This window comes from Abramis brama, assembly GCF_963993115.1.
Source record: "Abramis brama genome assembly, chromosome: 25".
In the NCBI taxonomy this organism is placed as follows: domain Eukaryota; kingdom Metazoa; phylum Chordata; class Actinopteri; order Cypriniformes; family Leuciscidae; genus Abramis; species Abramis brama.
Window position 1 is genome coordinate 26,957,553 of NC_139987.1, and position 15,858 is coordinate 26,973,410.

General features: G+C 37.4%; 1 protein-coding gene and 1 long non-coding RNA gene across 4 annotated transcripts in view; both read left to right on the plus strand.

Moving 5' to 3' along the window:
- Positions 1-3,284, plus strand: part of LOC311076763 (zinc finger SWIM domain-containing protein 6) — an 81,271-nt gene extending 77,987 nt beyond the window's left edge. Inside the window, exon 14 of the mRNA XM_084105187.1 lies at positions 516-3,284. Within this exon, the coding sequence (XP_083961313.1) occupies positions 516-1,378 (863 nt within the window). The 3' untranslated portion in view covers positions 1,379-3,284. The remainder of the gene's footprint in view (positions 1-515) is intronic.
- Positions 3,285-3,970: 686 nt separating this feature from the next.
- The window catches only part of LOC311076449, a 30,247-nt gene continuing 18,359 nt past the window's right edge, over positions 3,971-15,858 (plus strand). For 2 of the 3 annotated variants that reach the window (XR_014604672.1, XR_014604673.1), the window contains exons 1-2: positions 3,972-4,177; positions 13,403-13,550. This is a non-coding gene — a long non-coding RNA (uncharacterized lncRNA). Of the gene's footprint in view, positions 4,178-13,402; positions 13,551-15,858 lie in introns of all 3 variants that reach the window. The other variant, XR_014604671.1, reaches the window with a different exon arrangement.

A 15,858-nucleotide genomic window follows, 5' to 3' on the forward strand; every position in this document is an offset into this window, starting at 1 on the left:
AATAAAAATAAAAAAAAATAATATATATATATATATATATATATCTTATTTGTGATATATATATATATATATATATAAAAAATTGTATATGCTTTATATAGTTTTACATATATTTTATTATATATGATATTTCAAGAATATTTTAATTAAAATATTACCTTTGTAAAGAACTTCATATGTACACAGAATTTAAATGCATCTACAAAACTTAAAAATGAGGCCCCATATTTGTGTATATAAATGCAGTAGCTGTGCAAAATAGTTATTTTATTTTACTATTAATAAAGTGAATAGTTTATTGAAAAATATATATATAAATCATTTTTAGAATAATTAAAATGTTGCAATTGCTTCAATAAGTTCAATTGCTTCAATAAGTTCAATTGCTTCAATATATATAACTATATATATATATATATAACTGAACCCAATAAGAATATGTATTAAGGACATAAATAGGGACAGTTTTGCATTCTTTAACGACGTTGACTGACATTTGGTGTGTGTGTGCGCAGGGGTCTACGCACTGGACAGCATCATGCAGAGCTGGTTTACGCTCTTCACACCCACCGAGGCCACGAGCATCGTCGCGACCACCGTCATGTCCAACAGCACCATCGTACGGCTACATCTGGACTGCCATCAGCAGGAGAACCTAGCGAGCAGCGCGCGGACGCTAGCCCTGCAGTGCGCCATGAAGGACCCTCAGAACTGCGCGCTATCAGCGCTAACGCTCTGCGAGAAGGACCACATCGCCTTCGAGACGGCCTACCAGATCGTGTTGGACGCGGCCACTACGGGCATGAGCTACACGCAACTGTTCACCATCGCGCGCTACATGGAGCACCGCGGGTATCCGATGCGCGCGTATAAACTAGCCACGCTAGCGATGGCCCACTTGAACTTGAGCTACAACCAGGACACGCATCCCGCTATTAACGACGTACTGTGGGCTTGTGCGCTTAGCCACTCGCTAGGCAAGAACGAGCTGGCCGCTATCATCCCCCTAGTGGTGAAAAGCGTGAAGTGCGCAACCGTGCTGTCGGACATTTTGCGTCGTTGCACGCTGACGACGCCCGGCATGGTGGCGCTGCATAGCCGTAGGAACTCTGGGAAGTTGATGTCGTTGGATAAAGCCCCGCTAAGACAGCTCTTGGACGCCACGATCGGGGCGTACATAAACACGACGCACTCGCGGCTCACGCACATCAGCCCACGGCACTACAGCGAGTTCATCGAGTTCCTCAGCAAAGCCAGAGAGACTTTCCTCATGGCGCACGACGGACACATCCAGTTCACACAGTTCATAGACAACCTGAAACAGATATACAAAGGCAAAAAGAAACTCATGATGCTCGTGCGAGAGCGGTTCGGCTAGCTTTCGCTTGCCTAGAGACGAGAAAAACATTACGAACCACACCGGTATTATGTGTATAGACTTGCGCAAAAAAAAGAAAACGGGAAAAAAAAGTGGAACGTTGTCATGTTGTTGGAAGTTTGTGTGTTTCCCCTTTTATTTGTGTGAAAGAGTATGTCACGACGTTTGGGTTTACACTGAGTATATGTTGTCCAGTGGCGAAAGTCCACACAGCACTCCAGATCTCTCTGTTTAACATTCACAGCCTCAAAGTGAAGAAGAAAAATGGCTTTAAACCAAACAACACCTCCATCCTAAGTGACAAGTACCTCGTACGGCTTCAGCTTTACTCCTTCCTGAACCAGTCACACGTTACCAGTGTACTAAAGAAGTGTTAGAAACCAGAAAAACAAAAACACGTCTCCATTTTTTCTTTTTTAAATTCCTTTTCAGTTCACCAGGCTAATTGCGTGGCTTTGCAGTGCTGTTTCGTCCAAAAGCATGTCACACACACACACACTTCAACCCCATTGTGCTTGCGCTTGTGGAAACTTAGCGACTGTCGACATACATCTCAGGGATTCTCTTTGAAAAAAAGGAAAAAAAGAAGAAAAAAATGGTCATGAAAGAATGAGAGCATTTTATTGTACTGTATATATGATAGTATATGTCTGAATATTGAAAAAATGTATACGTTAACTAATTTATAAAAAGAATATTCTATGTAATGCAAAATACTTGAAGCTGCAGTACCTTGGTCTGAAATAAAACATATCAGAGGGACTAAACGAAACGCGAGCCTCGGGCTGTGTTCGGAACGGAAGGCTAGCGCGCGCGCACTGCGCGGGAAACGCAAACGGTAGGCATTATTATTCCACGAGGAACGTTTCTCCTGACGTTGCATGTTTAATTCAGTTCGTCTTTTTCACATTTAATCTGCATTGCACAGTATCATCCGTAGTGCCAGTGCGCTAGCGTGCCTTTCCGAACACGGCCGTGCTGTCGGGGCTTGAATCGGGCAGTGAACCTGTGTGTCGGGTCTCTATGCTGATGCAGGATTCGCGATCTGAGTCGAGTTTGCATTGGCGTAGACCCGAGGGCACCAGTGGTTTGGACGGACACCCAGTGAACCAGAGCAGCAAGCCTTAGCATTAAGAATTGGGAATGCAAGAAACGCAGGCCCACGTGCCTCAAAAAACGCCTAGAAATGTAGATCCAACAGTATCGATGTTAACGCAAACATGCCGAGCGATTGGCCTGACGCTCTTGTTTCTTTCCACAATAATCGAGTCACGACGAAACTCCATTTTTATGCACAATAACATGTACATGCCTATCTGCTGACATCTTAACTTTGTGCAAGACAGAAAGTTGCTGTGTAGGTCTGACTGTTCAAATGGTTTTTTTTGTTTTTTTGTTTTTTTTAACGTTTTGTCGTTCCTATAGGATTCCTCAACGAAACGAAAACAGCCTTCTTTCTTGCCTTGTCTTAACGCTTTAAAATAACCAAACTGGAGTTCTAACTACCAAACTTGTTCGTTAAAAATGAAAGCCAACCAACTTTGGTTACAACTTTACTGTCTTTAATTTTAGCTGAATGGTTCTGTATTCTGTGCTTTAAAAGCAGGTTTCCTATGTTTTTGGTGCAAAAACGTTGTCGAGTGTCCCCTTCCTTAGAGGTTTGTCTGTAGCTCTTTTTATTTTACTTTATTTTGTTCGTTTAGAAACAGAAATATCTTCTTTTTTTTCCATTTTATTTATTATACAAGGTAAACGATTGTACTTCTTCACCCGTGTCAACATTCTCATGAAGTTGAATTTAAGATTTGATACACCGATATCAATTTATTTATGTAACTAAATCACTGTTTTATAAACTTGTTAATGATTCAACATTTTTGTTTTAATTAAAATTAGTTTTTTGAGAGGAAGCAAATCATTGAGTCGTTTGTGTGCATGACACTTGGGTATTTTACATCACTGATTTTCATTGTTTGGTGAAAAAACAAAGCATGCAAGATGATGCACGAGTCTAGAGAAATGTATTATAATATATTTATTAATGGAAAAATCACAATAGACACAAATATGGAGCAAAATATACACAAATGTGAATTGTATTTAAATAAATGGACAATACACAATATATAGAAATATTGAGTAAAATAGTATATATATATATATATATATTTTATATTGATATTATGATAAATATATTTTATAATTGAAAATATACATTTCCCTACACAATCTTGCATGCATTCCCCCCCACCCCCCCCACCAAACTCATAATGCATTCTGGTATTGCCTTATTCATGAATAATATTTGCAATATCTGAGAAGGCAAAAATAATAGTGCTGACTGCATTTTTTTTAACATCCTTCACATTGGGAAACTTGTCTAAAACTTGTCCAGCTCACTAGATTTGGAACAGATGATGTAAGAAACTCCCAGTTTTAAAGAGAGTCTAAAATACAGTTTATTCAGCAATCCTTTCTGTGCTTATGAGTTAGATTAACTTTAGGATTTACAGTTTGGTCATTTCCAGATGCCAGTTCTACAGAGACTCGTCCCTCTTGTCTAAACTAAACAGGAAGTGGACAAACAGACTGCAGAGGAAGATTGTGACACTCGAGTTGCTCCTTCACACTTGGAGCGCAACGATAAGGTTGACCACTGTTACACAAGAACGGATCCTCTCACACTCGCCATTGCTTTCAGTGGCGAACTTCCAGGAATTACCAGCCAAGAGCTTCAACCATTGAGATGTCAGAACGACGTTAAATACTACAGGAAGAACTTATTCTCACACTGATAAGGTGGGCAGCTTAAGACCGTGTACATTTTATTTGTCGTGTTTTGCAAAATTTACGATATGCAGAAAAAGAGTAAATGCCCTGATCTTAAATGTGCAGTTCAGGTGCGGTCGCATTTACTGTTGTTCGGTGAGTTTTTGCAGGCGAAATGAATCCATAGGGAATTTCGTGTGCTGGATTTAGATTTCCCAGGTTCATTTGGTCACATGAATTTGCCCAACTAAGTCCTCATTTTATGATCATCTCATCGCTATTTTATACTTTGTCCAATGGTATACAATTAATAAATAAGTTATAAAACAATCGACTGTTTAAGTTATCAAGTGACAGAACCATTGCCTCTGCGATCAACAAAGTTTTATTCTTGAATAATTTAAGGTTTTAAACAAATCGGGTGAGTCAATGATTCAATGACTTATAAAGACAGCTTCATTTACATTTGAATGAATGAATGAATCAACCAATCACTCGTTCATTAACACCGTGAATTGTTGCCACCTACTGGCAGTTTTAGTTTCAAAATGAAAGTATACTTTAGTGTCATATTAGTATATTCAATATATTCAATGTTTAATGACAGCATTACCGTTTATGCTGTTATCTCTACACCGTCATATTATTTTAACATGGGAAAAAATGACTCTGCCCCTTTTAGCTGGTAAAGCAACAGAAGTGATAAGATAACTGAATAATTATTTTAAAATAATGCATTTTAAAATTTAAATTTTTTTTTATTTATTTTTAAATAAATTTTAAACTTATTTTATTGCTTTAGGCTGAAAAACCCACAGAGTTTTGTAGTTTTTCCACTTCTCTTCATCAGCGGAACGGACAGATGGGATGAAGACCCATGCTGACCAACGCTTTACACTCTCATTTTGTTTCTGAGAGCACAGATGCACAGTCACTCCAAGATGGAGCACTTTGCCCAGACCATCAGCCCCTCAGTACATTTGGAAGAACAAACTGTAATAGCCTCAGCTATAATTCCCATGAAGCATTTTCAGGCCTGTGAGGAGATCTGTTCCTGCCAAAGCAGTGCGGAACAGGAGGCCGGGGGTTCGGGGGGAGAAATCCAAGTGCTTGAGTGAAGACAGTGACAAACTCAAGCTTTTCTGTGACTTCAGGCCTGGAAGAACACACCATTGACCACAGACACAGGACGAGGTCTTTAAAGAGGCCATATTGTGCCCTTTATCAAAGTCTTGATGATGTTTTTTGGCTTGAATGTTGATTATTTTCCCCATTGTTGCAGCTCCTCTCTTCCCAGTCTGTCAGTAACGCTCTGTTTAGTTCCTGTCTCTATGAAGCCCCTCCTTCTGAAAAGCACACTGTGCTCTGATTGGTCAGCTATAGCAGTGTGTTGTGATTGGTCAAGTGCTTCAAGTGTGTTTGGGAAATGTCCCGTCCCTTACCATAACCGCCAGTTTAACACACTACAAACTAACTCAACCAGGCCCCGCCCCTTTATTCTGCGTATGAATTATTTAAATGAGGAATATTGTGACGTGTTCGTTCCCGGAAGAAACTCCAGACTTCAATGGAGGCGTTTCAGGGAGTTCAGAAACAGTGACACTAATATAGAGAATAACGTTGTATCTTTGCAGAGCTTTTCCATGCTCAAACAGCAACATTACACACTAAAGAAAGATGAACATGTGAATAGGGCCGCTTTAAGAAAACCCATGCACTGAAAATCTAGCACTAATGTTAATGTTTGCACATGTATATATAGAATATTAGCTTACTGCATATAGTATGGTGTAAAATAGTATGTGAAACAATAGTTGTGTCCCAAATGACGCACTATACACTATGCACTTGTATTATATGCTCAACCCTGTAGTGTATGAATTCTGCAAGGAGTTATTTTGTCATTCAGGATCAGTCTGATAGCTTGGCCCCTCCACTATATGTGAGGAAAACTGCAAAATTTGAGTGCATGAAGTGTTCAACAATCCACACTTTTTCTTTTTGTATTGTATTTCTCTTTGTGTTAGTGAAATGCACTTTTTCTTTTTGGAAATTTCAGTGTGAACACACTACTCACACTATTTATACTATAAATATAGTGAATAAGTATGCAAATCGGGACTCATCAAACAGAAGTAGCCTATGCTTTATTGTTGTCACATGACTTCACACTGTTGCATGTTTAATTCAACAACATCCAGTTAGAATCTCAGCATTATAATTTCTGATGATTTCTCATTTATTTTGTATTTTAATATAATTTTGCTTAACAGTGATTAATGGAATATTAACACATCGCATAGAAACAGCAACTGCATATCACATTATATACACTGTTACCAACGCAAAAAGTTTGTGAAACTTTAAGTTAACAAAGAAACTTTCTGTAAACTTTTAACTTCAAAAACAAGAATACACAGGTTTAAGTATGTACTATGTTGCATGTTTAGTTTAGCAAATATCCACAAAAAAAATATTTTATTTTTAAATTTGTTTTTATTCAAATTGTAAAATGTGCAAAAATAAGTATGCTTGATCAAATAACAGTTGATATCACGTCTGGTTTATTGATCAAATTGAGAGCATTGCATTATGGGATTTGGCTCTTAACATAGAGTGATCTGTTTGTATATTGCATATTTTAGCAAATGTCGAAGGTCATTCCATGCATGCACAAGATCCACATACAAAAATAACATTAGTATGCCATTCTGAGCATATCTGAACATTTTTTTAAAACGCATGCAGCTTTAAAGAATTTATTTGAAACCTTTCATTGCTCCTGAGCCATTGATGAAATGTGTTTTTCTCCAGCTCATTGAGCAGAGCTCTGAATGGCTGGATAAAGAGATACGGTCTCTGTTGAGCGCTGTTCACTTCCTCCTCGGGAGGAAACGCAGGTTGTAAATGTCGTCTGTTGACATGTGTTGCTAACACTGTCGTTTAGTGCTGGGCCGTGGTCAACTTTGATCCTTTATCAGAAGACAACCAGACCCAAACACACTACAATTACTATAGAGCCAGCCGGGCCGGACAGAACCTCTCGCAGCCTCAACAGGAAGAACAATCGCTAAAACAATGAACGAGTGCAGCCAGGAACACCACAACCTCCTGCTGCTCTCACACACACACACACACACACTGAAAACTCTCATATGTCCCCATCAAATAAGACTGAATACAATATTAAACTTACTTTTTAACCACAGTTAATTAAACATGAGTGAATTATCAATATCTACACACACGTACACACACACAGCGCTTTAGAAATAAAGTTGACTTTCTGACTTGGCTTGTATGCATATTCAGTGTGTGTGTGTATATATACTGTTTATATATATATATTGAATGTGCATACAAGCTACAATATAGATTTTTTCACAGCAGCTTCACAATATTCTAAATCGCCCGAGAAGCAGCTTGGCCAACAAGACAAAAGTGCCAATATTCAGCTCAAGTCACTTCAGTGTAACATTCATCAATTGTGCATACATACTGTATATACAGTGTATTTGTGCACATACATGTACGTGTGACAAACTCCTGTACACTCCACTGCACTCCTGTACAGTTACTACGCAAAATACAGTTCAGTGCAACATGTGCAGCGCAAGTCTGTCATATTAGCTACATAAAATTATACTGAGAACATTATAATTGTGTGTTTGAGACATGGTTTTTAATGGTGAGACTTTTGGTTTTGTAATCAGGCTCTCAAAAATTACATAAAAAGTTGGATTCAGATTTATCGGCCAATATATCGGTTATCGGCTTTCAAATATAAAGAATTATCGGTTATCGTATCGGCCAAATATATATATTTTTCATATCTGTGCATCTCTAGTTTGTGTCCATCCAATTTTAGTCAAAGTTCACAACTCAGTTTGATACTAACTTAGCTCTTTATTTCCATCTTTTCTTTGTGTAATTTCTGTAAAGTGAACAATCAAGTTCTAATGAATAAAGTTTAAGCAGTGGCATGCACTTTAAATGCTGCCAAATGTTTTTATAGATTACAAGCATATTTATATTCTAAAAGGCACAGAATTCAGTAAATTCTGAATTAGAGGAATGATCTAATCCAGGGGTGGGCAAACTTTTTGGCTCAAGGGCCACACTGGGTTTTAAAATTTGACAGAGGGCCGGCCCAGTAGCAGATTATGAAACACGATCTCATTAAATTGCGTATCTATACCACGAATTTTATTTCTCGTGCCATTTATACGCCAAAAAATTTTTTTTTTTGCGTGCATATGCTGCGCACTGTAAACCCTTTGGTTAGGATTAGGGGTGCGGAGTGCGTGCCTATTACACGCCATTAAAGGGATAGTTCGCCCAAAAATGAAAATTCTGTCATTTACTCACCCTCAAGTTGTTTCAAACCTGTATGAATTTCTTTTTTCTGCTGAACACAAAAGAAGATATTTTGAAAAATGTCGGTAACCAAACAGTTGATGGACCCCATTGACTTCCATAGTAGGAAAAAAAATACTATGGAAGTCAATGGAGTCCATGATCAACTGTTTGGTTTACCCGAGATTTTTCAAAATATCTTCTTTTGTGTTCAGCAGAAAAAAGAAATTCATACAGGTTTGAAACAACTTGAGGGTGAGTAAATGATGACCGAATTTTCATTTTTGGGTGAACTATCCCTTTAAGTGCGTATCATATGCACGCGAAAACTGCGTTTCATAAGAACTACAAATACAATTCGTGGTATTCGCACTTTCATGAGATCGGGCTGGGCAAACACATTTACGTTGTGGCAACGTCTGCGCGAAATTCAACAACTGAGAGACGACATTCTGACAATACATTTTTTTTTATGCTAGATATCCCCCATTTAGCATGTTATGTTTTGAGGTTAATTTTTAAAAAACGAAAATTTGGAAAAAAACGAAATAAACGAATATACAAATTTATTTTAAGTATAATAAAATAAAACATAAAAAGCAAATGCAGATCAGAACATTTAATGAACAAAACCGGGTTCTGTACATGGCAGACAGGGGAGCGTAGTCGAATGCCGGGCGATAAAGGTTTTGTAAACGGAATCAGTCAGGAGGATACATCCACAAATCCAGAGTAGAACTAAATAGCAGAAAAATCAAAGGAAAAACTAAACGTGTGCAAGCGGTTACCAAACATTTTTTTCTCTGTGAGTTTTCAAAAAAAGGAAAAAACATTAACGTGCACCAAGTCTATGCGCTTAAGTTGCTGTCTGTTTGGTTTCCATGGTGACGCGTCTAGCTTGTTACGTGACACACCGCAGCCACAACAGCGCTGAATGAATGATAATCTGCTTTTATGTCATTTTTCCTTTTTTACATTTGTTAGCTATGGCATGAAATATCTGATATTCCGATTGTCAAATATATGCAACGCAATTTATATATAACGCAAAGTATTGCAAGAAAAAGGCAAAATTAATGCGATCTTAAGACAATTTTTTAAATACTCGACGGGCCGGATTAAACAGCCTAACGGGCCGTATGTGGCCCGCGGGCCGTAGTTTGCCCACCCCTGATCTAATCACATCATTTTGGTCTGAGATCTGCTGTATTCCAACAGAAGGCAAACATTCAAGTTTGATAAAGTGATTTGGGAGAGATAAAGTTGAAATGAAAATTATTCAGTTCATTTATTTATATTCTTTCATTGTAAATTAGAAGCCTTTGTGCTTTTTATCCATGTCTGTTAGCTTGAGATCATCTGCATGGTACTGTACTCCTAAAAGTTGACGTCCACTTTTCACCATCCAATCAATTCTGGATGCAATAAATCAAGTAATTTTTTCATCTTTTTCATCCTGTTTTGTTAGGAAATATGTCAAATTATTGAAGTAAAATTAATTGTAAATGCCATTTAATGTTAAAAAACAAAAGCCACCCCCTCAATGACATCATTGTCCAGAATGTGACATCATTTTGGAGGGAAAACAAGAGTACTAGGTACTATAAGCAATGGATTTGATAATTTACCGTGATATTTTGTGGTGTTAAAATGGATTATAAATGGCATTTAACATTGAGAAAAGGATAAATGGTCATAAAAGTAAACTATGACCCTTTTTAGGATGAAAACCTCGACTAACATTAAGCACTCCTCAGGGAAAGAAAGTAAACTTACAATGATTTTAAAAAGTGTATGATATGAGTGAGAGCTTCAAACTTTACTTTAACTGCAGAAATGAGCTGGTAAATGCCACTGGTCATAATGTGGGAGCAACAGAACGCACTGACCAATCAATACGCTTCACATTTTACCCAGTCGCCACCGTTTGCTCTTTTGGAAAAAAAAGTATTTCCATATGAGGGCTTTGAAGGCCACCTTTTGAACTTTCACATTCTCAAGATTTTCAGATCTCACTTTTCAATTATGCATGCTTTAACCTTTCATGCTCTCCTGTGCAAATCAGTGTCAGTTCTCTGTAATCTGTTTCTCACACAATCTGAGGGCTTTAAAACTATTCATTGCATTAAATAAATCTTGAGTAGATAACGAAGACCCGACCACGTCCGGCCCCAGTTATCAATCATGAGTGGGCCTACAGAACACAGAGCGTAATATGATCAAACCTGAACCCGCCGGTGTTTGTGTGTAATCTATTGAAGAGGATAATGTGGTGTTTTACCACATCGTCACAGTAAAAGCCTGTCGGTGCTCTGAGCATCACAGTCATGTGTAGAAATCCTGTTGGATGAACAACACAACAAGAGCATCAGATGATTCGATCCGCTGCCTCGCATATAAACAAAACATGAATTTATTGTGCTATTATGTGGTTGCTAGGGATAGGGCATTGCTAGGTGGTTTATATTGTGTTCTAGGTGGTTGCTAGGGTATGAGTTGTTTTGATCATAATACAATGTGGTTGCAAGGTTAAATAGGCCTTATTCAGACTGAGCAGCGCCATGACAGGTATAAAAGCAGGGTTGCTGTTTTCATTGTAAAAAGCTGTATAAAAAGCTCCTAGATCACATAATTGTCTGGAGTTTTTTTGCCCATTGAAATTTCTTGGAAAGATATTTTGCAGGGTTTCGTCAGCAGAACAATTTAACATTAAATAACAGTACATATATATATATATATATATAGAGAGAGAGAGAGAGAGAGAGAGAGAGAGAGAGAGAGAGAGAGATCCTCACAATCGCTTTCATTCCCGTTAAAAATCAAATATGGCGCTGATACGGATGAACACAGATATTCGTTTTACAGGCTATTCATTCATTCATTCATTCATTCATTCATTCATTCATTCACACTGCCTCTCGATAGTTGTCTCTTTAATAGTTAGTTTAATAGTTTTTCTAATATAAAACCCAATTTTTATAACACTATATATCACATCCACCTTTTTCCACGTAAGAGTCATTTGTAAATAGCCTACGTCTGGCTTCCGTTTACAGTTTTTTCAGATGTACAAAACAGCTTACTTCCGCGTTGAAAATAAGGTAGATAACACCTAAAGCGTTTCAAGTAAATCATATTAACAAACATATTAATAATCCCTTCCGTGTGTGTGTGTGTTGCAGCAGGATTTCGTGGGGTCTCGTCACAGCACACTAAACCCCGGGATTTTCGCGGGCCGCGGGAGGTGTGTGAGGGGCGTGCGGGATTAAATTAGGCACACCGGGGTTTATGGGAACCGTAAAACAGAGCAGGCAGGGATAGTATAACATACAGCTCACCTGAGCGAGTGTCCTTGAGAGATATAGGATTCCATAATCCCTGCGCCTCCCCCGGGAACGCCGGGAATGCGCCGTGAATTGATGCATCAGGCTTACAGTCCCACTTGCTCACTCAGTCATGCTATGGATTTGCTGTATGTGCACCTACAGCCACACATGGATGACTGACAGGTGAGTAAAGACATAGTTATAAGAAGGGGAGGCTAGTCTGCATGTTGGAAAAATTCCCTGGCTTTATGCAACTTCCAAGATACCCTTTTTCCATGTCAGGCATATTTTCCAAAGTTCTTCACATGACTTCAGATCGTTGAAAGACACTCAAGTTTTGTTTGAGGCACAGGTTACCAAGTTATTCAAATCTTGTAACGTTTAGTTTCATGGTGTTTTAGTTTGGTTTTCCCTGTTTCTCTTTGACCTATAGTTCCCCAGTGTGTGCCAGTTTGTTCCCATTACTGATTAGTTTCACCTGTGTTTCATTTAGCTCCCTTTGTTCCCCCTGTGTATATAAGCCCTGAGTTTTCCTAAATTCATTGTCCAGTATTGAATGTTATGCTAGTTGTTTTGATGTATGCTTGTGTTAGTTACTTATTCATTCATGTCCCTTTCTTCATTCCTTGGATAATACATACAGTAGCAGCACGTAACATGTTCATTATGGAAGCTTGTTTCCACCAGTGAAATTAAATAAAAGGTTCACTCTCTTTTTTATTTATTTAATTTTTTTACCATTTTCATTGTGGTATAATGTTTCACATTTACTCTGTCCGGTTAACACATTTTTACCTGTTATTTCCCTATAATCGGTGCTTAAAATCTTAAAATGATTTAATGAAGCATGGGTGGTTTATGATGAATTACATCAATATAAGGCAAATTAAAATGTCACACATGAACAATGCTGGATCAATAGGAACTATCAACATTTTCTTTACACCATTTTTATTGTGGTATCATCTTTTTCACATTTACTGGGTTCCATTAAATAGGGATGCACCGATTTTGCCCAATTTTGCCCGATACTGATAATTCTTTATATTTGAAAGCCGATTTACCAATATGTTGGCAGATAAATCTAAATCAAATTTTTATATAATATTTGAGAGCCTGATTACAAAAAAAACATCTCACCATTAAAACCCATGTCCCAGGCACACAATTATAATGATCATTATAATTTTATGTAGCTGAAATGACTTGCACTGCACATGTTGCACTGAATTGGATTTTCCTTTTTGATTCCAATCATATTTCAAACAATTCAATACCATCATGTTGAACAGTGCATAAAAAGCTAAATCTATATCTGGGAATCATTGATAAATTTTCTTAAAATGTCTTAAAACCTTCCAATATTTTAATGAAGTATAAGAATGGGTAGTTTATGATAAATGAGGGCTCATATCTGTGTAGAAAAGAAAAAGAAAATCTAAGGTGCCCTTTAAGTTCATTAACTTTACTATTGACCCTGCGATCTACAAATGTCAGCCTCCTCAACCTCCCCATGAGGGGAATTTGTCTGTGGTTGGCAAATTTGACTCTCTTTTTTCCCCTTTCGATACAGATCTAGCCTTCCCGTTCTCCCCTGGGCGTTGAGGAAACTTTCAGGCTGATTCTGCTGGTGTTTGAAGCCATCGGGCCCTCGTTCCCATCGCCGGGCTTCAAAGACCATCTCGCCACAGATGCACCGTTAACCTGGAGATTTAAACAAGGTCTTTGCAAGTTCTTCTTATATCTAAAACATCTATCAGCATGTGATACATTGCACCAGGGTATTTGTGACCTTTTCTCTGGAGATGAAAGACCCATCGCACGCTTTCATCTAAAGTAGCTGCGCTCTCAAGATTTGAAGCCACTGTCGCGTCGTATTTTTGAGTCTCCGGACAGGCGAGTGACGTCCTAACATCTCGACTTTAAAGGCAAATGAAAATGTCACTCATAGGAGCAATTGCTGTCCATAACGTTTTCATAAATGTCACTGCAGAGAAAGGGGGAAAATAATGGAGGATAATTAATGGACTTGGATTAATAATATCCTTTCTGCATTTTATTCACTAGATATTTGCATGAGTGGCACTTTCCTGTGCAAAACCCGCTGACATGAAGTTTTTGAAAGAAGTGTCTTTATTTGTTATTTGATCAAAAATACAGTAAAAATAGTGAAATATTATTAGAATTTAAAATAGATGTGAATATATAGAAAAGTGTAATTTATTCCTGTGATCAAAGCTGAATTTTCAGCATCATTACTCCAGTCTTCAGTGTCACATGATCCTTCAGAAATCATTCCAATATGATGATTTGATGCTCAAGAAACATTTATGATTATTATCAGATAATACTGCTTCAGATTTTTGTGGAAACCGTGATAATTTTTTCAGGATTCTATGATGGGATATAATATAGAACGTATATAGAATTTATTTTATTTTTAATAGAAAGTTCAAAAGAAAATAATTTATTTGAAATAAAAATCTTTCGTGATATTATGCATGTCTCTACTGTTACAATGCAGACGTTGAAGTCGGGCTAGACATCTTGAAACTAAAGGCAGCATTATCGGTGGCGTTTGCTTTAAGGAGAGCGTAAAATCAGTCAACTTTTACACTCTTTTCTGAAGTTCATATTAAAATGAGGTCCCTCGTGTAAAAACGCCTCCGTAAAGCCACGTTCTGTAACTCCAGAGAGACACTCTCTGATTTATATATCTCACAAAAATGCCCTTCCCTCACATCCCAAGTGGATTTCTATAAATGCCTCATGAATACCACTTTTATTTTTATTTATGGGCCAGGGTTTTATAATTGAATAGTAATTAATACCGTCAGTCATGAGCCCCGGCTCCGTTCTTTACATAGACGCTTTGAGGTGATGAATGGGGTCCATCTATTACACTACCTAACAAGGGCCGCTTCCTCACGACGTTCCTGATTAAAGTATCGTGCTCATTTTCACACGAAAAAAGACCAGCTCTCAATTTAATTTAGAAATTGCCCCCGATAACGTCGGACCGTTCTCCGGCAACCTGACCACTCAGTAAAATAGATCTCTTGTAAGATTCATAATAGATGAAGAAGAATAGAGACCATTAATAAAACTGATAACTTCATTTAGGCATTGTGAATTCAGGAGCATTTTACCAGAGGGCCCCCATTACTTTTTATTGTATTTAAAGGAGATATAATTAATGTCCGTGATCAGTGAAATTCCGAAATACCTTGACAGAGCAGGTAATTATGGGTATGAGTGATCTTCTAATATTCGCTTCGGCTCTGTTCTGTAATGCTTCCTTTTAATTGCATCTCGGAATGACATCACAGTAAATAATGTGAGTGTTCAACACGAAAACAAATAATGCCATTAGGAGAGGACGCAGTTACAGTTCACTCCGCAAAACATTCATAAATTCTGAATATACTTTAACTAGTGCTTTGATTTACAATAAATATGGTGGGAACACACACACACACACACACACACACACGTACTGTAAATACACTCTCAAACACTGAGACACACGCACACACACACACACACGTACTTGTATGTGGTTTTGTCATTTTATTACTTTCTATTTAGTTTTAATTGATTTTTATTGTTTTATTAAGTTTTTAGCACTTAATTTAATAAAAAATATATATTTTTAAGTTTTAAGGTTTTCGTGTAATATTTACATTTTATTTTATTTTAACTTTATTTCAGTTAACGAAAACTTTTAGTGAAGAGCACTGTTTAAAACCGGTGACATCAGTTTTCTTTTTTACATTTTTACATGAATTTTGAAAGTTATTATAACCTATTATTATATTATTCCCGATTATACACTATCCAAAATAAAGCAGATCTGGCTTTTGAAATTAGGCTCTGGGTAACACAAAAACACAAAAATAACCAGTACACATAGATAGTATAACAATAACACATAGTAGTTTTTTTTTTTACCATCTATGTTTTTTTTCCATAAATGTTTATCCCTGCTGCAGGATTTCTAATCCAGTGAGTCACATGACTTGTACGGCT